The following is a 25,516-nucleotide window of genomic DNA, read 5'->3' on the forward strand; positions in this document are numbered from 1 at the left end:
ATTAAATAGTTGTCTGGTTGCATTGTGTTAGAACCATGGAATTGGATTAGACCCTCTGGAGAGCTTTTAACAGATTAAAAGGACACCACCCTATATGTGTCCCCTTTTTTAAATGAGCACTCAATTTTTTTTTTTTTTACTGGGTGGACATCGTAACGTGTGTTGTGCTTTTGGTGCATAGCCAGCACAAAACATTTTTTCCGGTTCTGTCACTATGTGAATAAAATATTCCTGGCATTTAGTGCTCAGTGGGCTCTTTGTTCCAATCATGAATTCATTCAACATTTCTCTGCTTTGCCTTTGACGATCACAGAAACTGGCTGCTCGACACAACAACACAAAGATAGTTATTTTCAATTCATTGACATTGTCCACCATGTGCATAAAGGGTTGTGTCTTATTACAAAAGCTTTGAATTTATGTAACTAGGTTTTTTACGTTTTTTTTTTTATTTCAGTGTGGTAAAGTGCAGAAGTATTTGTTGCTTCAAAACTTTCAACCCAAGTAAATGAAGACTGAAACAATCAATCTTTTCTCAAAACATCCTCGGGATCCCGACATCCTCGGGAGGATGTCGTTGTGGCTTGTGCAGCCCTTTGAGACACTCGTGATTTAGGGCTATATAAATAAACTTTGATTTTTGATATGAAACAAGGAGTGTTTTGAAGCAACTAATATTTCTGTTTTTCTGTACTGAATTTAAACGCATACATAAATTACTACTACATAAATAAATCTAAAATTTAAATATAAATAAAATTAAAATAAAATAAAATTACCCAAAAAATTTGTACAATTACTTAAAGTCAGTGTAAAAAAAAGCATACTATTACAAAAGTAATTAATTTCAATTAATCCTACCATTTGGTTAACAATGAAGTTTAATGTGTGTCTTTATTATGAAAGTTTTTTAGGACACTGAATTTATGTAACTGAATTTTTTGCGTTTAAATCTTGTGGGCTGAATGTTTTTTGTTTTTTTTACGTGAAATTATGCTAAATATTAAATTGAACAAAAATTTGTGTGCAAAATGGGTTTTTTTTCTTTTTCTTTTTTTATTTTAATTTTAAATTCAGTGCGTGAAAAGTCAGTGTTTAAAAGTGCAGAAATATTTTTTGCTTCAAAACTCCAGACGCACTTCCAGTAAATTAAGACTGAAACAATCGATCTTTTCTCAAAACATCCTCGGGATCCCGACATACTCGGGAGGATGTCGTTGTGTCTTGTGCAGCCCTTTGAGACACTCGTGATTTAGGGCTATATAAATAAACTTTGATTTTTGATTTGAAACGAGGAGCGTTTTGAAGCAAATAATATTTCTGTTTTTCTGTACTGAATTTTAAAAATATACATAAAATACTACTACCTAAATACATAAATAAATCTAAAAATAAAGACTAATAAATACAAATAAAAAAATAAAATGACAAAAAAATAAGAGTAAAATTGCTTAAATTCAGTTTAAAAAAAGAGCATAATATTACAAAAGTAATTAATTTCAATTAACTATGGAGTTTAATGTTTTTATTATGAAAGTTTTATAGGAAACTGAATTTATGTAACTGAACTTTTTGCGTTTAAGTTTTGTGGGCTGAATGTTTTTTTTTTTATGTCAAATTATGCTAACAATTAAATTGAGCAAACATTTTGTGAGCAAAATTTGTGTTTGAAAATGTTTTTTTTTTATCTTTCTTTTAAATTCAGTGTGTGAAAAGTCAGTGTATAAAAGTGCAGAAATATTTGTTGCCCCAAAACCTAAGACCCAGTTTCGATGAATTAAGATCGATCCTGTCTCAAAACTGTCCAATGAGGAGCGTTTTGAAGGTACACATTTTTCTGTGCTGAATTTTTCTGTATTGAATTTAAAAACATACAAAACATACATACTTTACTTCTACATAAATACATACATCTAAGAATAAATAGTAATAAATACAAACAAACTAAACTGAAAATAAAACGTCAAAAAAACGGAGAACAAAACACATAAATTCAGTGTAAAAAAAAAAGCATAACATTACAAAAGTAATTAATTTTAATTAATCTCGCACAATTAATCCGTCCACCATTTGGATAACTATGGAAGTTAATTTGTGTTTTTATTATGAATGGTTTTTTGTACACTGAATAAATGGAACTGGATATTTTGCGTTTGAATTTTATGAACTGAATTTGTGTATTTAAAAACTTTTTTTTTTTACTTGAATGTTTTAAAATTCATTGTATAAAAATTCCGTGCAAATCTCAAGACCCACATCTTGTAAAATATGACCGAAGCCATCGATCCTGTCTTAAAACCAGCAAATATTTCTGCATTGAATTTTTGCACTCTTGATTTTTGTTGCACTGTATTTAAACACATTGAATTTTAAAACATACTTAACTTACTACTTTAAAAATAAACCCCCAACTCAACTCCACTAAAAATAAATAAGATAAATTAACTAAATTAAAAACTCATTAAAAAAAATTACATAAATTCAGTGTCATTTAAAAGTTTTCATAATAAAGACAAAAAATGTATTAATCAATGAATAGACAACATAATCTAAAACGGGTGTCCAAACTTTTTGACTTAGCCAGTTATTGGGCTAAAATTTTATGTGTGTGTGTGTGTATGTATATATATATATTTGGGCAGCGTGTCGTCACGTCGTGACGTTGCATATATACACATATGTATATATTTTATTTTTTGTTTATATATATATATATGTATATATATATATATATGTGAATATATATATATGTATATATATATATGTGTATATATATATATATATATATTTATATATGTGTGTGTGTGTATATGTGTATATATATACAAATTTATGCATTTTTATATTTATATATATATATGTGTGTATGTATATATATATATATATATGCCCCCCCGTGACCCCAAAAGGAATAAGCTGTAAAAAAATCAATGGATGGATATATACATGTATATGTGCTGATATATATTTATATAGATATAGATCCCAAAAAGGGAATAAGCGGTTTGAAAATGGATGGATGGATATATATATGTGTATATATATATATATATGTATATATATATGTATATATATATATATATATATATATATATATGTATATACATATATATATGTATGTATATATGTGTGTATATATACACACATAAATATGTATATATATACATGTATGTGCATGTATATATATACATATATGTATTTATACATATATAAGCATATATATGAATATATACATATATATATGTATATATGTAAATATTATATTCATTTAATTGAAATATAATCATTAATATCGTTGGATATTAAGAGTATGTGAAAATCGGACTCCTTGTTTACTTCCATGACAACCTTCTTCACATTTTGTAATCGTCAGAAATATTAAGCAGCTAAGATGCGCCAAACATGGATAAGTGGATTGAGTGTTTTACATTTTTCCCATCTTGCACTCTAATGGATTTAAATGTATGTAATTTAGATTTATTTTTTAATGGTGTTTGGATATTTTTCATAATATCCACAAAGATCAGTGAGCGGGGTGTGTTATGTGTGACCATGCGTGTTGACCTTAATGTGAGTTATATATATATATTTTTTTGCACTATTACCAGGGAAGGTTGTTTGCATTGTGTCATACAAGTAAATGCTGTGCTGTTAATTCAAAGCACATTCAAGGGTCATTCATCTGATTTACACTGTCCACAAGATGGCAGCAAATCTGTAGCATCCAGAGACCGCTTGGTATTTCGGAATAATTTGCAAGCACTCCACGGTGCGACGCTTTCTTAAAAATCATGACAATGAGGGCGTGGGCAGGTCGCACTTGGCCCGTGGGCCGTAGTTTGGACCCCCCTAGTAGTTTACATTGTAATTTAATTGCAGGTACTGCAATGTTGCAAATGATTCATTTTAGTGTAATTAATGGAAAGAGACCGAGACTAAGGCCAGATTCCGAGAACACATGTTTCAGATCACTTTCTTTTTTTTCTTCTTTTTATACAATTTCACCCATTCTTTTCACACAGTCCTGGGTACTCCCCTCTTCTCTGGAGACAACAAGAAGAAGAAACTAAAAAGGGGGACGAGCTTCCTTTTTTTTTTTTTTTTTTGCAAGTGGGAGGAGACTTAGTGGGAGATACACAGGTGGAACACAGATTGGGAAGAGATATTGGTTTCAGGATAAGCAAGGTGGAGGTGGAGCCTTGTTAGCCGGGGCCAGGCGCCCAAAGGACAGGTCAGACCGGTTTCTTCCCACTCGATACTTTTTCTCTCCTCGGCTTTCGAATCCGGCGGTAAGAGAGTGCTGGATAGCGTGTCTTGTGAAGGAAAAGACAAGGAGGTTTCTCAACACACTCTCAACATTAACCACATAAAGGAATTTCAAGATGGCAGAGGAAGGAGGCCAGTATTATGGAAAGAACGGTAACGAACCTTACTGTTTGAGTTTTGTTTTGCCTCCAGACAGAATCTCTGTACTGCTTTTAAGGTGAAATGTGTTTCGAGTGAAAGTGGACCAGGCCTTTTCAGCTTTGCACTGGTAAAAGTTTGGGCATGGGCTGCTGATTATGCAGGTGTGATCCACCTTATCCACTTTATCAGCTGTTTTATTTTGCTTGAACAAATGGCACACAACCATTGCATCTCAGAAATTGAGTTAATGCTCTACAAAATCATAGAATAAATTTGACTCGGGTTCGTTAGGCCTGGCAAAAGTCAGAGTCTGACGGACCGAAACAAGGCTTCACGACGTGGTCCGCGAAACGACCACAAATGTTTCTAACCGGAAGTTTTGATTTCTCTAAGAGCCACTTTAGTAAATGTTTGCTCCAGCATTATCCTCTCTAAAACGTTCATAATTAATGTGCAAAGATGCCATAGAATACTCTGGCTTTTATGTCTTGACCAGGCCTGGGCAATTATCTTGACTCGGGGGGGAACATTTAGAGAAAAAAATGTCTCGGGGCTGGTATATATATTTTTATGAACACTGATACAAAACCTCACAATAATGTCTGATTGAATGCTAAAAATGTTATGACAGACCGCCTTAAAAAGACATAATGGAATTTAAAATGTTTCTATGAAGGATAAAACACTAAATATTGACAAAATATGAACGTCACACCCCCTTTCGATCGACACATTTTAAATTCAAGTGAAACGCAACAAAAATGCAACAAAATAAACATAAGCCCACTTACAACCTGATATGTGTGATACATTTCAAAGTTTTAGAACTTTGTTGTGAAAATCTCCTTTAGCGTCTGTGGAAACGCTCCCCACCCACACTGCTTGGTGCCTCGTCTGAGCTGCTGTGACTTACATTACCATAGTAACTAATTAGATGACCATAGTAACTAATTAGATTACAATATTAACTAATAACACTACCATAGTAACTGGTATATCATTCCTAAGTGCAGATTTCCAACCATTGAAATACTTTGCGTAGTTCAAGACTTACAAAACATGAGTGCACATCATGGCAGCTACACTTTACATCTTAAACATCTAAAAAAAATATTTGGGAATGTCCGGCGGGCCAGATTGAAAAGCACAACGGGCCGCATGTGGCCCCCGGGCCTTAATTTGCCCAGATCTGGTCTAGACTGACTCCATTTCTTCTTACGCCATACATGAAGTATTGTTTTCTAACTGGAGAAAAGAATCCGATACCGGTTATTTTCCCATGCCTTCTTTCTACAAATAGACTTCACAACTTCCTGTGCTAGTTAGACTCCCCATGCGATGTAAACACATGAGTGTGATGTCAAATGCAATCCTAAAACGGTGAGTGGTTTGCTCCATGTTAAAGTTATCTTTACAGTTAAGTTTGGCATTGAAATAACGGTCAATGTGCGGACAATCTGACCAACAAGAACAATTGCTGGGTTGCGTATGACATCTGTTTTTCTCTTTGACGGCTTAAATCCCACGGTGGTCAAACAGCTTGAGCATCGCATTAAAACAAGTGAGAGTGAGTGTAGAATTTTAGCAGAAAATGATGTATTTCTGTTCTGTTCTTGGGTGTTCCAGTCCTACAAATAGAAAAGAGCTTTATTGGAATCACGAAAGAAGTTGTTCATATAGGTAATAAAATTCAGGGAAAAATTTCAATTTAGTCAACTTGTGGAATACAATCCAACCAAGCTTGTGTCTGAAAAGATAACCTTGGAAAATGTTTTGAACATTTGATTTGTTTGAGAAACTTTCTGTGATGCAATCGACTTTATTCCCTCCTATATTAATAGTGTTTGAGAGCAGAACTAAACATAAAGAAAGGACAAGAGACGGCATCAGTTTCTGTTCTTTGTGGTTGCCTAAATATGGCGACAAAAACCTGCTTGTGCAAATAAACTAACGTTATGTTAAGTCCTAGTAATAAATATTGTGATTGTAGATCCATTGTCGATTTTCATAACAAACTAAAAGCCTAACTGTTGTTGTACAGGAAAGTCAAGTGCTTTATTCAACACGGATGACCACTTTATAGCGTCTTTGGTGATATTGGTTAGCATTAAGAAAATATCCTTATTAATATTAGTAAGGTAGATTAATACAATTCTTGTAGGCTCAACATTGAATACTGAACATCAGGGACATCCTCAGCTAAATAATGAGAAAATATGAACGTCACACCATAAAAACAACTGCAGACATGAATTGTAGATGAGACTTAATATTTGTAGCAGGAAATCAACTGCAAACAAGTTTGTCCTTTTCCTCATTAGCGTCAGGATAACAGCGTCACGGCACTCATGTCAATCAAATTCATTACTCAGCGATGCACGAGTAGGTCCAACGTAGTCTTTCACTGATTAATGCTTAATTTGTGGACCCCTCAGATGTAAAGACATGATGTGCCTCCATTACCAGCGGTATCGTTTTGGTGATAAATGGTTTAAATCTTTCAAAAATTATTTTCTCGAAGTGTATAAATAAACTCCAACCCATTTTAAATATTTTTGTCCGTGTCGCTTGTATTATTTGCTATAAATCTTTCAAAAATATGGCCAAATCTGCACTGATGCAGGTAAATAAACAGTAGCCTAATAGGACTCTAGACCAGGCCTGGGCAATTATTTTGACTCGGGGGGCCACATTTAGAGAAGAAAATGGGTCTGGGGGCCGGTATATCTATTTTTATGAACACTAATACAATATCTCACAATAATGTCTGATTGCATGCTAAAAACATGACAGATTGCCTTAAAAAACATAATGGAATTTCAAATTTTTCTATGAAGAATAGAACACTGAATATTGACAACATATGAATGCCCCCCCCCTTTTGATCGACACATTTTACAATCGAGTGAAATGCAAAAAAAAAAGCAACAAACAGTGATATTCAAATATGAACACGAAGGGTAGAAAATAAACCCACCGACAATCTGATATATCTGATACATCACTAAGCTTTAGAACTTTGTTGTGAAAATCTCCTTCCGTGTCTGTGGAAACGCTCCCCACCCACACTGCTTGGTGCCTCCTCTGAGCTGCTGTGACTTACATTACCATAGTAACTAATTAGTAGGGCTGTGAATCTTTGGGTGTCTTACGATTCGATTCAATATCGATTCTTGGGGTCACGATTCGATAATATATCGATTTTTATTCGATTCGATTTTTGATTCAAAAACTATATTTTTCTGATTCAAAACGATTCTGTATTCATTCAATACATAGGATTTCAGCAGGATCTACCCCAGTCTGCTGACATGCTAGCAGAGTAGTAGATTTTAAAAAAAAAGCTTTTATAAATGTAAAAGACAATTTTTTTATCAACTGATTGCAATAATGTAAAATTGTTTTAACTATTAAACGAACATAAATATGACTTATTTTATCTTTGTGAAAACATTGGACACTGTGTGTTGTCAAGCTTATGAGATACGATGCAAGTGTAAGCCACTGTGACATTATAGTTCTTTTTTTTTAATTTTTATAAATGTCTAATGATAATGTCAGTGAAGGGTTTTTAATCACTGCTATGCTGAAATTATAACTAATATTGATACTGTTGTTGATAATATTCATTTTTGTTTCACTAGTTTTGTGTTGTTCATTGTGGTGTTTGTGTCTCCTCTCAATTGCTCTGTTTATTGCAGTTCTGAGTGCTGCTGGGTCAGGTTTGGTTTTGGAATTGGATTGCATTGTTATGGTATTGGTATTGATAAAAAAAAATTCGATTTTCTTAAAAATGAGAATCGATTCTGAATCGCACAACGTAAACTATTCGATTCGTATTCCAATCGATTTTTTTCCCACAACCCTACTAATCAGATTAGCGTAGTAACTGGTATATCATCCATAAGTGCAGATTCCAACCATTGAAATACTTTGTACCGTTCAAGACTTACGGTCGGTAGAAAACATGACTGCACATCATAATGGCAGCTACATCTTCCATCTTAAACATCTTAAACAATTATTTGGGAAGGGCCAGATTGAAAAGCTCAACGGGCCGCATGTGGCCCCCGGGCCTTAATTTGCCCACCTCTGCTCTAGACCATCGCCTGAAACCCGTGGTTGCCACCCAGCAATACTTTTTTTCTTCCTCCTTTTTTTTAATACTTTCACTTAACTTGTTTTCATCATAACTGGCGTAGTGGCACCATTCTCATGGGAACTGTGACCCGGTAAACAATGGCGTTCCCTCTAGTGGCTATGTCGCTGACATGCATCTCGTTCTTTGTCATGGTTTCGCTTGCGTCGTGCTTCGTCACCAGGGAGGAATTTGTTGGGTTGTCAGGCGTGTCTGCCTGCAGGGAGAATGGCAGGAAAATGGCAGGAAAATGGCAGCCCGCTGCTACTATAGACTCCAATATAGTTTCCTTTTGAAGAACCCTGCATGCTCCTTCATGTAATCAAGGAGCAACTCTATAATTGACCGAATGAAAAGCATGTGTGAGGTTGTTACATACTGTAATGTAAGTTAGTGATTTCTACTGGAAACGTGCTTTTGTTAGGTGTGTAAACACAAATATTTAACTTTTTCCTCAAAATGACAGTATTGTGCTTAGAATCCTAAGAAAATGTGAATAAGGCAATACAAGACTTGTCTTAAGGGTGACTCTTGAAGTAAAGACGCCAAATGTCTAAATTTTACTGTACGAGCAAGTGATTTCTACTTGAAACATGTGCTTTTGTATGGTTCGTAAAGACATTTAGTTTTTCTCCAAAATGACAGAATTTTGCTTAGAATCCAAAGAAAATGTACATAAGGCAATACAAGACTTGTCTTTAGGATAACTCTAGAACTAAAGATGCCACATGTCTACATTTCACTGTACTAATGTATGTTAGTAAGTTCTAATTAGAACACATGCTTTTGTAAGGTTTGTAAACACAAACATTTTGATTTTTCCTCAAATTGACAGTATTGTGCTTAGAATGCAATGAAAATTTCAGTGGCAATACAGGACTTGTCTTAAGGATAACTTTTGAACTAAAGATGTAAAATGTCAAAATTTTACCGTACTAATGTATGTTAGTGATTTCTACTTGGAACATGTGCTTTTGTAAGGTTTGTAAACACATTTAGTTTTTCTCAAATGACAGGATTGTGCTTAGAATCCAAAAAAATGTGAATAAGGCAATACAAGACTTGTCTTTAGGATAACTCTAGAACTAAACATGACAAATATCTAAATTTTACTGTACTAACTAATGTATGTTAGTGATTTCTACTTGGAACATGTGCTATTGCAAGGTTTGTAAACACAAACATTAATTTTTTTCCTCCAAATCGACAGGATTGTGCTTAGAGTCTAAAGAAAATGTGAGTTGGCAATACAAGACTTGTCCTAACGATAACTTTTGAACTGAAGATGTCAAATGTCTAGATTTTACTGTACTAATGTATGTTAGTAAGTTTTACTTAGAACATGTGCTTTTGTAAGGTTTGTAAACACAAACATCATTTTTTTCCTCAAAATGACAGGATTGTGCTTAGAATCTAAAGAAAATGTGAGTTGGCAATACAAGACTTGTCTTAAGGATACCTTTTGAACTAAAGATGCCAAATGTCTTAACTTTTATTGTACTAATTAATGTAAGTTAGTGAATTTTACTTGGAACATGTGCTTTTGTAAGGTTTATAAACACATTTAGTTTTTTTTTCCTCAAAATGACACGATTGTCCTTAAAATCCCCCCAAAATTTGAATAAGGCAATAAAGTACTTGTCATAAGGATAACTCTTGAACTAAAGATGCTAAATGTCTAAATGTTACTGTGCTAAGGTATGTTAGTAAGTTATGCTTTTAATACGTGCTTTTGTAAGGTTTGTAAAGACGTAATATTTTTCCCTCAAAATGACAGGATTGTTCTTACAATCCAGAGAAAATGTAAATAAGGCAATACAGGACTTGTCTTCAGGATAATTCTTGAACTAAAGATTTCAAATGTCTGAATTTTACTGTACTAATGTATGTTCGTAAGTTATAATTGTAACACATGATTTTGTAATGTTTGTAAACACAAACATATTTTTTTCATCAAAAGGACAGTATTGTGCTTACAAAGCAATGAACATTTCAGTATGGCAATACAGGACTTGTTTTAAGGATAACTCTTGAACTAAAGAGGCAAATGTCAAAATTTTACTGTACTAATAATGTATGTTAGTGATTTCTACTTGGAACATGTGCTTTTGTAAGGTTTGTAAACACATTTAGTTTTTCTCAAATGACAGGATTGTGCTTAGAATCCCCAAAAATGTGAATAAGGCAATACAAGACTTGTCTTTAGGATAACTCTTGAACTAAACATGCCAAATATCCTAATTTTACTGTACTAATTAATTTATGTTATTGATTTCTACTTGGAACATGTGCTATAGTAAGGTTTGTAAACACAAACATTTAATTTTTTCCTCCAAAATGACAGGATTGTGCTAAGAATCTAAAGAAAATGTAAGTTGGCAATACAAGACTTGTCCTAAATATAACTTTTGAACTTAGATGTCAAATGTCTAAATTTGACTGTACTAATGTATGTGAGTAAGTTCTAATCGAACACATGCTTTTGTAAGGTTTGTAAACACAAACATTTAAATTTTTCCTTAAAATGACAGGATTGTGCTTAGAAGTCCAATGAAAATGTCAGTATGGCGATACAAAACTTGTCTTAAGGGTAACTGTTCAACTAAAGATGCAAAATGTCAATTTTACTGTATGAATGTATGTTAGTGAGTTCTACTTGGAACGTGTTTTTTTTAAGGTTTGTGAACACATTTAGTTTTTTCTTCCAAAATGACAGGATTGTGCTTAGAATCCCCCAAAAATGTGAATAAAACAACTTGTCTTAAGGGTGACTCTTGAACTAAAGATGCCAAATTTGTAAATTTGACTGTGAGTGAGTGAGTTCTACTTGGAACATGTGATTTTGTAAGGTTTGTAAACACAAACATTTAGTCTTTTTCTCAAAATGACAGTATTATTCTATTGACATAGAATCCAAAGAAAATGTAAACAAGGCAATACAAGACTTGTCTTTAGGATAACTCTTGAACTAAAGATGCCAAATGTCTACATCAGGGTTCACTTACGAGGTGCCTGCGGGCACCAGGTAGCCCGTAAGGACCGGATGAGTAGCCCGCTGGCCTGTTCTAAAAATAGCTCAAATAGCAGCACTTACCAGTGAGCTGCCTCTCTATTTTTTAAATTTTATTTATTTACTAGCAAGCTGGTCTTGCCTTTGCTCGAAATTTTTAATTCTAAGAGAGATAAAACTCATAGAATTTAAAAATCCAAGAAAATATTTTAAAGACTTGGTCTTCACTTGTTTAAATAAATTCATTTATTATTTTTACTTAGCTTCTTATAACTTTCAGAAAGACAATTTTAGAGAAAAAACACAACCTTAAAAATAATTTTAGGATTTTTAAACACATATACCTTTTTACCTTTTCAATTCTTTCCTCTTCTTTCCTGACAATTTAAATCAATGTTCAAGTATATTTTTTTTATTGCAAAGAATAATAAATACATTTTAATTTGATTCTTCATTTTAGCTTCTGTTTTTTCGACAGAGAATATTTGTGAAATATTTCTTCAAACTTATGATTAAAATTTAAAAAAAAATATTCTTGTAAATCTAGAAAATCTGTAGAATCAAATTTAAATCTTATTTCAAAGTCTGTTGAATTTATTTTAAAATCTTTGCTCTGGAAAATCTAGAAGAAATAATCATTTGTCTTTGTTAGAAATATAGCTTGGTCCAATTTGTTATATATTCTAACAAAGTGCAGATTGGATTTTAACCTATTTAAAATGTCATCAAAATTCAAAAATTAATCTTAATCAGGAAAAATTACTAATGATGTTCCAGAAATTCTTTCTTTAATATTTTCAAAAAGATTTGAATTAGATAGTTTTTCTCTTATTTTTTTCTGGTTGAATTTTGAATTTTAAAGAGTCGAAATTGAAGATAAACTATGTTTCAAATTTTTTTTTTTTTTTTCGTGTTTTCTCTTTTAAACCGTTGAATTAAGTGTTTTTTTCATTATTTATTCTCTACAAAAAACCTTCTGTAAAAGGAAAAAAAATGTACGACGGAATGACAGACAGAAATACCCTATATATATATGTATATATATATATATATATATATATACATATATATATATATATTTATTTATTTATTAAAGGTAAATTGAGCTAATTGGCTATTATTTAAGTGTGTATCGAACTGGTAGCCCTTCGCATTAATCAGTACCCAAGAAGTTTTGATTGATTGATTGATTGATACTTTTATTAGTAGATTGCACAGTTCAGTACATATTCCGTACAATTGACCACTAAATGGTAACACCCGAATAAGTTTTTCAACTTGTTTAAGTCGGGGTCCAGGTAGCTCTTGGTTTCAAAAAGGTTGGTTACCCCTGGTCTACATTTTGCTGTACTAATGTATGTTAGTAAGTTCTAATTGGAACACGTGCTTTTGTAAGGTTTGTAAACACAAACATTTTGATTTTTCCTCAAAATGACAGGATTGTGCTTAGAATCCAAAGAAAATGTAAATATGGCAATACAAGACTTGTGTTAAGGATAACTCTTCAACTAAAGATGCAAAATGTCAACATTTTATTGTAGTAATGTATATTAGTGAGTTTTACTTGGAAAGTGCTTTTGTATGGTTTGTAAACGTATTTAGTTTTTTCCTCCAAAATGACAGGAATGTGCTTAGAATCCAAAGAAAATGTGAATAAAACAATACAAGACTTGTCTTAAGGGTGACTCTTGAACTAAAGATGCCAAATTTGTAAATTTGACTGAGTGACTGAGTGACTGAGTGACTGAGTGACTGAGTGACTGAGTGACTGAGTGACTGAGTGACTGAGTGAGTTATAATTGGAACATGTGCTTTTGTATGGTTTGTAAACACAAACATATTATATTTTTCCTCAAAATGACAGTATTGTGCTTAGAATCCAAATAAAATGTGAGTAAGGTAATACAAGAACTAAAGATGCCAAGTATCTACATTCTACTGTACTAATGTATGTCAGTGAGTTCTACTTGGAACATGTGCTTTTGTAAGGTTTGCAACTGCTTAAAGTTTGAGATTCAATACCCCTTTCTCTGTGTACAGGCGAGCCGAGGAAGTATGACCCCTCTTTTAAGGGCCCGACCCAGAAGAGGTGAGAGTTGATGGGATTGATTCTGGTCTGAAATTGGAGGCGGTATTTATTGTTGGGGCTGGAACCCTCTAAATGTTTGTCTCCAGGAGCTGCACAGACATCGTGTGCTGCATCCTCTTCGTTCTTGCCATTGTGGCCTATATTGGAGTAGGAATACTTGGTGAGGAAACAGTGTTTTTGTTTGAATTGAAAAAAATGTTTTATATCCTCAATAATCTTTCTTAAATTCGTTTCCCAGCTTGGACGCAGGGGGACCCCAGGAAAGTGATCTATCCCACAGACAGTCAAGGCCAATTCTGCGGGCAAGCTGGCACCCCACTCGAGTGAGTTTTTTTTATTTGTGTCACATATTTAAGTTATTAAGAGAAGCATTCATAACAAGCCAACAGCAGAATACCACTTATGGAGCTTTTAAGAATTTCTACAATGCGTAAGAGAGTTTACATGCCCAATATTCCCAAGAACATACCTATCATTCTTTGAAAAATATAAATGTAATGAAAAAAACAATTTTAACTAAATAAATGCCTTGTTTCCACATCAGGATTTTGCCACTTTTGGACTGAAATCAAATCAAAAGAAAATAGAAACTATTTAGTTTCTCTACATCAGTGGTTCTTAACCTGGGTTCTATCGAACCCTAGGGGTTCGGTGAGTGGGCCTCAGGGGTTCAACGGAGCCTCCGCCGCAGAGGTCAAAACACTCATTGTGTAAATAAAAACTTCTCCCATCGGCCTATTATGGAAACCTCCAAACATTGTTCCCTGTAATTTTCCATCTGATTTGCAGGTGTGTAATTTGTTGTGAGTTCATGCACTGTGTTGGTTTTGTTCTTTGAACAAGGTGATGTTCACGCACAGTTAATTTTGTTCACCAGTTGAAAAAACATATAACTTTGCCTTGAATTTGAAAAAAAAAAAAAATAAACATTTTATTTTTCACTAAAGAAGGGCTTTGTGAATGCGCATATATATGAAACTGGTCGGGTTTGGTAGCTGCAACAAGGTTAGGAACCACTACTCTACATGCTGCAATAGGGAGTTTCTGTAGAGATGGCTTACAGGGTTGTGGTTTTTCTGCGCTGCTTGTTTAGTGGCACCAGGCACCTGTTTTCAGAAAAAAGTCCCCCAGACTACATCTGGCAACCACAAACTGTTTTCCTTTTCACATGTTAATACAGATCATTTTGAACTCCCATTTTGTGATATTTACATAGAACAAATTCAGCTCTTTTAAATAGGAACTGCACTTTTTTTAATATTGGCTACCGTTCGCAATCATTAATGCATTCTAAATAATAAATACATTAATCAAAAGTCCGCTTACAATGGAGCCTAAGGGAGCCGTTCAATTCTGCCTATAGAGCCCTTAAAAAAACATCCAAATGCCTCCATTAGGGTTTTACATACATGTTGTAAGTATAATATAGTAAGGGACACATTTATGATAACATTTAATATTTACATATTTTGATCATTTTAAGCATATGCAGCACATTAATAAAAAAGAAAGTTTGCTTCTTTTTCTTCACTGATTTCTGTTCACTGCAGAAATAATCACTTTCTGTACAAGGTCTGCTGTCACTAGGATGCTGACTGCTAGGATGTTCATAAATTCCCATTTTAGATGAATAACTCATAATCCTTGCAAATTAACGGGATGGGGCGGACCAGCTCTTTTTGTGTCGTCCTCGCCAGTTCCAGATGCTAAATGTCGGTCAAAGTGTCCCAACTTGTCGGATTATATCCTCAGCCAACTACTTTTCGGGTGAGAGGCATGATTTATGATCTACAGTCAATTCACAGGGAGCAAGGAAGCGAGGAAGCAGCAGACCACTCGAAGATGTAAACTTCGGCACACAGGAAGTGGTAACGGCGCCGCTATAGTTTGTCTGCGTTGGCGTGTATAATAACTATCACTAATACTTTTAAATCACCAAATGTAAATGGAGTATTGTGGGCGCTTTTTGAATCGGATTTTATAGGTTGAATAGTGCAGAGGTTCTCAAATGGGGGTACGCGTACCCCTGGGGGTACTTGAAGGTTTGCCAAGGGGTACGTGAGATTTTTAAAAAATATTTTAAAAATAGGAACAATTCAAAAATCCTTTATAAATATATTTATTGAATAATACTTCAACAAAATATGAATGTAAATTCATAAACTGTGAAAAGAAATGCAACAGTGCAATATTCAGTGTTGACAGCTAGATTTTTTGTGGACATGTTCCATAAATATTGATGTTAAAGTTTTTTTATTTTTGTGAAGAAATGTTTAGAGTGAAGTTCATGAATCCAGATGGATCTCTATTACAATCCCCTAAGAGGGCACTTTAAATTGATGAGTACTTCTTTGTGTAGAAATCTTTATAATTGAATCACTTGTTTATTTTTCAACAAGTTTTTAGTTATTTTTATGTCTTTTTTTCCAAATAGTTCAAGAAAGACCACTACAAATGAGCAATATTTTGCAGTGTTATACAATTGAATAAATCAGAAACTGATGGCATAGTGCTGTATTTTACCTCTTTATCTTTATTAGGGGGTACTTGAATTAAAAAAATGTTCACAGGGGGTACATCACTGAAAAAAGGTTGAGAACCACTGGAATAGTGGATATCCCATTGTAGGCTGACTTATATTTACGTTTATTTAATATTTAGAATGCATTAAAATATAAAAATCAATCCATCGTCGTGTCTCTCATTGTGAGCGATAGGCAAAATTCTCCAAAAAGTGAATTTCCCCTTTAAGAGAGCAGGGGCCTCATGCAATATTACTTGTTATTTCCGAGTAATGGTATATGCTCAAATCTAGAAAATGTTCTACAAACAACCTGTTTCAAATGTATTAAAGTGTGTGCATGCTTTAATCCAAGCACATTTCTTTTTTTACATCTCAATCTAAGTGGAATTGCGTGTCCTTGCCATGCCCCTATATGAATATGCAAATCCTAGTTAAATTAGCCATGAGCTTTAGATTTCCCACTGGTACTCAGAACACACAAAGATAATGATCAAGTTGGCAAAGCAGAATTTCATTGATTTAGAGGTGCTTCTTCTTGCTGGAGTGCAAACATGTTGTCTATTCCACAATGGTTGCAAGTTAGCACATGCGGCGGGGAAAAGGTGTGATTTGTGTGTCAAACATGAATAGGTGTTTAGATTTTATCCCATCATGCATTGTCGTGGCTTTAAATTGATGTAATTTTGAATTATGCATAGTGATGAGACATTTTTTTTTTTTTTATAACATCCACAAAGTTCAGTGAGCAGGGTGTGTTATTTATGACCATGTGTGTTGACTTTAGAGCTGCAGATATCGAATATTTTAGTAATCGAGTTAGGGCTGGGCATATTGCCTTTTTTTAATACCGCAATATTTTGAGGCCATATCGAGATATACAATATATTTTACGATATTTTGCCTTAGCCTTGAATGAACACTTGATGCATATAACCACAGCAGTATGATGATTCTATGTGTCTACATTAAAACATTCTTGTTCATACTGCACTAATATATGCTACTTTTAAACTGTCATGCAGAGAAGGAAATCACAACTAAGTCAATTTACCAAAACTCTATTTATTAAAGTTATTAGCAGGTGACTTTTCAAATGATGCTACATATTAGCAGTAATGCTACTTCTGGTAGCAACGCTTGTGCCCCACACATGACAAATTAAAGTTGTCTATTCGACATATTCCCGCTTGAAGCCGAACCACTGCCAGACGATGGACCCCGTGCTGTTTTTCTTGGGAATTGATTCTTCCTTCATTTGTTACGAGATTCGCAGCTTCTTTCTCCGCAACAACCCGCTAGCATCACAGCTAACGTTAGCCACGCCGCTACCTCTCCGCTGGGCGAGGGCGTATACGTATGACGTGACAGTAAGTGACGTATGAATGTGTGCCTGCTTGTCTGTGAGGAGACACAGGAAAGAGCGAGGAGAGTGTAATGCCCGCAGCTGCGTGAGAACGTCTACTCGAATATTACGATATAGTCATATTCTATATTGCACAGAGACAAGCCCGCGATGTATATCGATATATCGCCCAGCCCTAAATCGAGAATTCTATTGAATATCCCAATCGATTAATCGAATAAGTCATATTTTTGATTAAGTTTTAAGATGTGCCCTCAATTATTGTTTGGTCTATCGTATTTTTCGGAGTATAAGTCACTCCGGAGTATAAGTCGCACCTGCCGAAAATGCATAATAAAGAAGGGAAAACACATATATAAGTCACACTGGAGTATAAGTCACATTTTTTGGGGAAATTTATTTGATAAAACCCAACACCAAGAATATACATTTGAAAGGCAATTTAAAATAAATATATGTTAACGTTATATGAGGCATAAATAACCAACTGAGAAGGTGTCTGGTATGTTAACGTAACATTATGGTAAGAGTCATTCAAATAACTATAACATATAGAACAGGGGTCGGGAACCATTTTGGCTGAGAGAGCCATGAAAGCCAAATATTTCACAATGTATTTCCGTAAGAGCCATATAACATTTTTCAACAATGAATACAACTAAATTTGTGCATTTTTAAGTGTGACCAACATTTGTAGAGTATAATAAGTCTCTTATTCTTTTGAACAACATTGTTATTGTACAAGTTAACCAATAATACATATAATACTTCTTACCATTGATGCGACATCTTGAACAGGTGCGGTAGAAAATGGATGGTTGGATTAAAATGCGTGAGAATGTTTTATAATTTGAACGTTTTTTTTTAAACTGTGATTACCAGCGGAATTATTCATTACTTATCGTGTTAAGCAATGTCAGCTAAGATTTATCTGAGAGCCAGATGCAGTCATCTGGCTCTAGAGCCATAGGTTCCCTACCCGTGGTTTAAGCATTAGACACCTTTTTACCTGCACTCTGCCTCCCGCTGTTTTCCACATCTACAAAGAAATTAGCTACCAACTGCCACCTACTGATATGGAAGAATATTACACGGTTACTCGGCATAGCTCGGTTGGTAGATTAACCGTGCTAGCAACCTGAGGGTTCCAGGTTCCCGCTTCCGCCATCCTAGTCACTGCCGTTGTGTCCTTGGGCAAGACACTTTACACCCCTGCCCCCAGTGCCACCCACACTGGTTTAAATGTAACTTAGATATTGGGTGTCACTTTGAAAAGCGCTTTGAGTCACTAGAGAAAAGCGCTGTATAAATACAATTATCTGAGAGCCATATGTAGTCATCAAAAGAGCCACATCTGGCTCTAGAGCCATAGGTTCCCTACCCCTGATATAGAACATGCTATACGCTTACCAAACAATCTGTCACTCCTAATCGCTAAATCCCATGAAATCTTATACGTCTAGTCTCTTACATGAATGAGATAAATAATATTATTTGATATTTTACGGTAATGTGTTAATAATTTCACACATAAGTCGCTCCTGAGTATAAGTCGCACCCCCAGCCAAACTATGAAAAAAACTGCGACTTATAGTCCGAAAAATAGGGTAAAAAATATATGAAGATATAATTCTTCGTCCATATCGCCTAGCCCTAACCTGCGGTCACCATAGTCTATTTGCAGTGACCCCATTCAAATTTTCCCAAAGCAGTCATTGCTTTAATGCGGTTTTTGCACCACTTAGCTTTTATGTCCATTAGTGCAGTGGTCCCCAACCTTTTTGTATCCGTGGACCGGTCAACGCTTAATAATTTGTCCTGCGGCCCGGGGGGCAGGGGGATTCTTTTTTTTTTAAATTTATTTATTTTTATTTTTTTTCTTTGTCATGAAAAAGGGACGTTTTTGTCATGAAAAATGGAGGTTTTTGTGGTTGGTGCACTAATTGTAAGTGTTTATTGTGTTTTTTATGTTGATTTAATAAAAAAATAATAATAATATTTTTTTTTTTTTTTTTTTTAGTAAAAATGAAGAAAAAATTCTTCTGCGGCCCGGTGGTTGGGGACCACTGATCTAAAGTACACAAGCTACAGCAACACTTTTGTTGTATAAATCAGTGGTCCCCAACCTTTTTGTATCCGCGGACCGGTCAACGCTTAATAATTTGTCCCGGGGGTAAAGGGGGAGGGGGAATCCTTTTATTTTTTTTTATTATTATTATTTTTTTCTTTGTCATGAAAAAGGGATGTTTTTGTCATGAAAAAGATAGGTTTTTGTGGTTGGTGCACTAATTGTAAGTGTATATTGTGTTTTTTATGTTGATTTAATATATATATATATATATTTTTTTTAATAAATATGAATAAAAAACTCTTCTACGGCCCGGTACCAATTGGGCCACGGCCCGGTGGTTGGGGACCACTGCATTAGTGTATCTGCACACAAATCGGATCTTTATTGTGCACATCAGCCTGAGTAATATATTGCACTTTTTTTTATTTGTATTCAAACAATGAAACAGCATCACCTCTTTGTGTCACTGAAGTATCGACAGCATCTACGCACCTCACATCTCCACACTTGGTTCACTCTTGATACAACAGCTCAAAAACAAGGCTCCATGTTTTTTTAGGGTCTTTTGCTTCTCCCAAATGGCTCTTCAAGATTTATTTTCATGTATTTGTTACGAAACGCACAGAAAATGTAAAAAAAAAAATGGAATTATTGTTACATTTTAGGGTTTTATTTTTAAGTTACAAATGCAACTGAGTGTTGGCCCTGTGATGAGGTGGCGACTTGTCCAGGGTGTACCCCGCCTTCCGCCCGATTGTAGCTGAGATAGGCGCCAGCACCCCCCGCGACCCCGAAAGGGAATAAGCGGTAGGAAATGGATGGATGGAAATGCAACTGATTACTACAAGCAAAAATAACAAATGTCTAAACCAAAAAGGTCCATTTTGATTGTGTTTTAACACATGTAAAAATTTAGGGTTAGGGGGTCTATACAAAAAAAAAAACTAAAAAATTCCAACTCAAGTTTGGATCAACATTTTTGGTATTTGATCTGATTTTGGGTCTATCTGACGGTAGAACTAAAGTAAATTTTTATTAGCTTACTTTATTATATTTAGAAATTGCCATTAGATGACATATTACATTTGTGGTATTAAACACTTCACACAATTTGGTTTTTAACAAAATAAAATTGTCTGGTGCACTAACTCAGTGGTTCTCAACCTTTTTTCAGTGATGTACCCCCTGTGAATTTTTTTTAATTCAGGTACCCACCAATCAGAGCAAAGCATTTTTGGTTGAAAAAAAGAGATAGAGAAGTAAAATACAGCACTATGTCATCAGTTTCTGATTTATTAAATTGTATCACAGTGCAAAATATTGCTCACTTGTAGTGGTCTTTCTTGAACTCTTTGGGGGAAAAAAAGATAAAAATAACTAAAAACTTGTTGAAAAATAAACAAGTGATTCAATTTTAAATAAAGAATTTCTAGTAATCATCAACTTAAAGTGCCCTCTTTGGGGATTGTAATAGAGATCCATCTGGATTCATGAACTTAATTCTAAACATTTCTTCACAAAAAAAGAAATCTTTAACATCAATATTTATGGAACATGTCCACAAAAAATCTAGCTGTCAATACTGAATAATGCATTTTTTTTTAAAGTTTATGAACTTACATTCATATTTTGTTGAAGTATTATTGAATAAATATATTTATAAAGGATTTTTGAATTGTTGCTATTTTTAGAATATTTAATAAAAATCCGACGTACCCCTTGGCATATCTTCAATTACCCCCAGGTGTACGCTTACCCCCATTTGAGAACTACTGCACTAACTAAACAAAAGCAAACATTTATATTGGTTCCCATTTCAATCATTTGGGTTTAGCCCTAAAAGTATTCCTGTATCCAGACAAACAATAACAAAAACAACCCAAAAACTTTTGTATTAAGAACAATAAAAATAAATGATCGCTTAACCGTTCACAGCTTCTCTCCTCCACTTTCTTGATGTATTTCTTCGAGTTAACGGTCTTTATCTGCACTCTAATGTGCTCACCAATAAGTGCAAGACTGCTCCAATAGAGCAGTCTTGCACTTAATTTACCCATTTAAAAAATCATTGATTAAACGAAATACAAATACCTATTTTTTTGTATTTTAATCAATTTATTTAATCAGTCATTAAAGACCCAAGTGGGACACATTTTGTGGTAAAGATCGAGGCTCGGCAGCTCCTTTTTAAAAAATGAAAATTATTCTCATTCCAACTATTTACAGTGAAACGACACGATAGAAATAAAATATCACACAACCAACCTATTTGTAAAAATGCAGCATCCAGGAAACAGTTTTTGCTCATTTTTTTTTAACGAAGATTTGCATTTAACGAAAAAAACTGAACAAATGAAATGCGGCTTATTTAAATCTTAAGACCTGGCTCCCATCGTCAAAGAGCCAGATTGTTTGTAAAAGACATATTCCTAACATGATATGGTGCAAAAACAAAATGTTACATTTAACGCCCTGTGATCTGTTTTACGCAAAAAAGTGTGTAAAATTTCAAATGACGGGGCGCTTCATATGATATTTTACCGCAAAAGCATTCCTAGTTCCCTCATGTTCTGTCAACGATAAAAAAATAATGGCACGTTTTCTTTGGGGATAGTCACTGTCCAGTCTTGTAAAGTGAAAGTAGTGGGCTCAAGAGTCGGACTTGCGTCAGGAAGTTTGGAAAACATTAGTAAATTATGATAAATTTGTTATTTTGCCCCAAAAAAACGTAACGCATTTTTTCTCGTTAATGTGTTTTAGTAGAAAACATGCCTCGAACGTCATTTCCCGTCAATGGGAGAGGACACAAAGAAAAAGGCTCCGCTTTCGATAAGTTTGAAGATGCAAGACCACTGATTTGTGATTACAGAGAAAAATGTAATTTAAAACATGTTTACGCACGTACAACGCTTAAGACCTTCAGTATATCAGTATGTGGAATTAACTTATGGAATGGACTAACCAAAGAGATCAAACCATGTACTAATATGATCTACTTCAAGAAACCTATTTACAAAATACAAAGAAGAAGAACCATGATAAACATTCTGAATTTATTTCATCCATCCACCCACTTTCTAAATAATCTTATTTATCTCACCATATGAACTTTACTTGACTAATTATTATTAATGTATATATTTTTAATGTTTTTAATTATGGAGTATATTGTGAATGAAGTGGGAAATGGAAGTGAACAAGTTTTAGCAACTGCTAAATATAAGCTCTGCTTTTTTCTGCTCCTTTTCAAACATTGAATATAAAAACTGGAAATCGTGATGTATCATGTTGTATGCATGCATGTGTGATGTATCATGTATGCATGCATGTGTGATGTATCATGTTGTATGCATGCATGTGTGATGTATCATGTTGTCTGCATGCATGTGTGATGTATCATGTTGTATGCATGCATGTGTGATGTATCATGTTGTATGCATGCATGTGTGATGTATCATGTTGTATGCATGCATGTGTGATGTATCATGTTGTATGCGTGCATGTGTGATGTATCGTGTTGTATGCGTGCATGTGTGATGTATCGTGTTGTATGCGTGCATGTGTGATGTATCGTGTTGTATGCGTGCATGTGTGATGTATCGTGTTGTATGCGTGCATGTGTGATGTATCGTGTTGTATGCGTGCATGTGTGATGTATCGTGTTATATGCGTGCATGTGTGATGTATCGTGTTGTATGCGTGCATGTGTGATGTATCGTGTTGTATGCGTGCATGTGTGATGTATCGTGTTGTATGCGTGCATGTGTGATGTATCGTGTTGTATGCGTGCATGTGTGATGTATCGTGTTGTATGCGTGCATGTGTGATGTATCGTGTTGTATGCGTGCATGTGTGATGTATCGTGTTGTATGCGTGCATGTGTGATATATCGTGTTGTATGCGTGCATGTGTGATGTATCGTGTTGTATGCGTGCATGTGTGATGTATCGTGTTGTATGCGTGCATGTGTGATGTATCGTGTTGTATGCGTGCATGTGTGATGTATCGTGTTGTATGCGTGCATGTGTGATGTATCGTGTTGTATGCGTGCATGTGTGATGTATCGTGTTGTATGCGTGCATGTGTGATGTATCGTGTTGTGTGCGTGCATGTGTGATGTATCGTGTTGTGTGCGTGCATGTGTGATGTATCGTGTTGAGTGCGTGCATGTGTGATGTATCGTGTTGTGTGCGTGCATGTGTGATGTATCGTGTTGTGTGCGTGCATGTGTGATGTATCATGTTCCAAATAAACACAAACTCAACTCAAAAATTAAATTGAAGCTTGGTTAAAAAAGTATGACAATGTTCTTATATAAATGAAAATAGTTAGCAAAAAAATGCAACTACTTAAATTTAGCCCTGGTACAAGTAATATTTAATAAATGGGTGGATTATTCAGTTCAGTTTTTAAATCTCGACGTTTAGTAAACTTCATGTTTACAGTAAACATACAAGAAAAGGGCTTGGAACAAACAATGTGGATGAATAGTAGTAGAAAGATACTAATAAAATCACCATTGAACAAGTAACAGTCATTTTAAAAAGGGATTATTTTTGTTAAGCAGCAGAATAGCCAATTATTATTGTTTATTTTACAGGAAATTTGCTCAAACAAAGGATTGTTTTTCGCTTTTTCTTAGGCTGTTATGATTGTGTATTTTTTGTGTGTGCTTCCTAAAGGAAAAAGAGGCTCTTGTTCTACTTCAACATCCTGAAGTGCGCCAGCCCAGTGGTGCTGCTGGAATTACAGTGTCCGACCACGCAGGTGAATGGGTTATACTCGTACAGCACTTTTCTACCTTTAAGGTACTCAAAGCGCTTTGACACTATTTCCACATTCACCCATTCACACACACATTCATACATTGATAGCGGGAGCTGCCATGCAAGGCCCAAACCACCACCCATCAGGAGCAAAGCTGAAGTGTCTTGCTCAAGGATGAAAGAAGGTGGGGATTGAACCAGGAACCCTCAGGTTACTGGCACGGCCACTCTCCCAACTTCGCCACGCCATGAAAACATCATCGTAATTGGCATCATGAATACGCATGCTAGGGTGTCTTTAAACAGTGGTTCTCAACTTGGGTTCAATCAAACCCTGGGGCAGGGGTCGGGAACCTTTTTGGCTGAGAGAGCCAAAAAGCCAAATATTTTAAAATGTATTTCCGTAAGAGCCATATAATATATTTTTTTAACACTGAACACAACTAAACACATGCATTTTTAAGTAAGACCAACATTTTTAGAGTATAATACGTCTCTTATTCTTTGTAATAACATTACTATTCTGAAGCAAACTGTGGAGGTGGCGTGGCCCGCGGGCCTGCAGCGAACTGGAGTGTGCCAGGACCGGCCTCGAAATCAGCGAGAGCTGCGTAGATGGCCCACCTGGGCCTTGTTATCTAATCACCTGTCGTTCTGTTATAAGCAGCAGCCAGGACGAGAGACGGGGTTGGGGCTGGAGAACGAAAGAGAAAAAGACAATTGCTGGAAAGCAACTGAGAGACTTATTGAAAAATAAAATAATAGTGTAACCCTGAAACGGGCTCTCATGTCGGTGCTTGGTGGTCTGAAGAACCCCCAGGAGGCCAAGCCCCACACTAACCTTTAATAAATAACTTCTTAACGCAACTTCTTGAACAGGTGCGGTAGTAAACGGATGGATGGACTAAAAATGCATGAGAATGTTTTATGTTTTGAACATTATTTTTAACACTTATTACAAGTGGAATTATTCATTACTTATCATGTTAAGCGATGTTAGCTCAGATTTATCCGAGAGCCAGATGCGATCATCAAAAGAGCCACATTCCTCAAATAAAATCTTCTCCCTATCGGCGTATTACGGATACGGCAACAGCAGAAGTCAGACTGATTTGCAGGTGTTTAATTTGTTGTGAGTTTTTGCACTG

The 25,516-nt window shown here is 34.8% G+C and overlaps 1 protein-coding gene across 3 annotated transcripts in view; it reads left to right on the forward strand.

Annotated features, from left to right (window-relative positions):
- LOC133541827 (choline transporter-like protein 2) overlaps positions 1–25,516 on the forward strand; it is a 95,778-nt gene that overhangs the window by 19,540 nt on the left and 50,722 nt on the right. The window contains exons 1-5 of one of the 3 annotated variants that reach the window (XM_061885454.1): positions 4,145–4,419; positions 13,596–13,644; positions 13,731–13,804; positions 13,883–13,967; positions 24,285–24,369. In XM_061885454.1, coding sequence (XP_061741438.1) covers positions 4,383–4,419; positions 13,596–13,644; positions 13,731–13,804; positions 13,883–13,967; positions 24,285–24,369 — 330 coding nt within the window. In that variant the 5' untranslated portion in view covers positions 4,145–4,382. Of the gene's footprint in view, positions 1–4,144; positions 4,420–13,595; positions 13,645–13,730; positions 13,805–13,882; positions 13,968–24,284; positions 24,370–25,516 lie in introns of those variants that run through there. The other 2 variants (XM_061885456.1, XM_061885455.1) reach the window with 2 other exon arrangements.

Source organism: Nerophis ophidion, linkage group LG23 (genome assembly GCF_033978795.1).
Source record: "Nerophis ophidion isolate RoL-2023_Sa linkage group LG23, RoL_Noph_v1.0, whole genome shotgun sequence".
Taxonomy (NCBI): domain Eukaryota; kingdom Metazoa; phylum Chordata; class Actinopteri; order Syngnathiformes; family Syngnathidae; genus Nerophis; species Nerophis ophidion.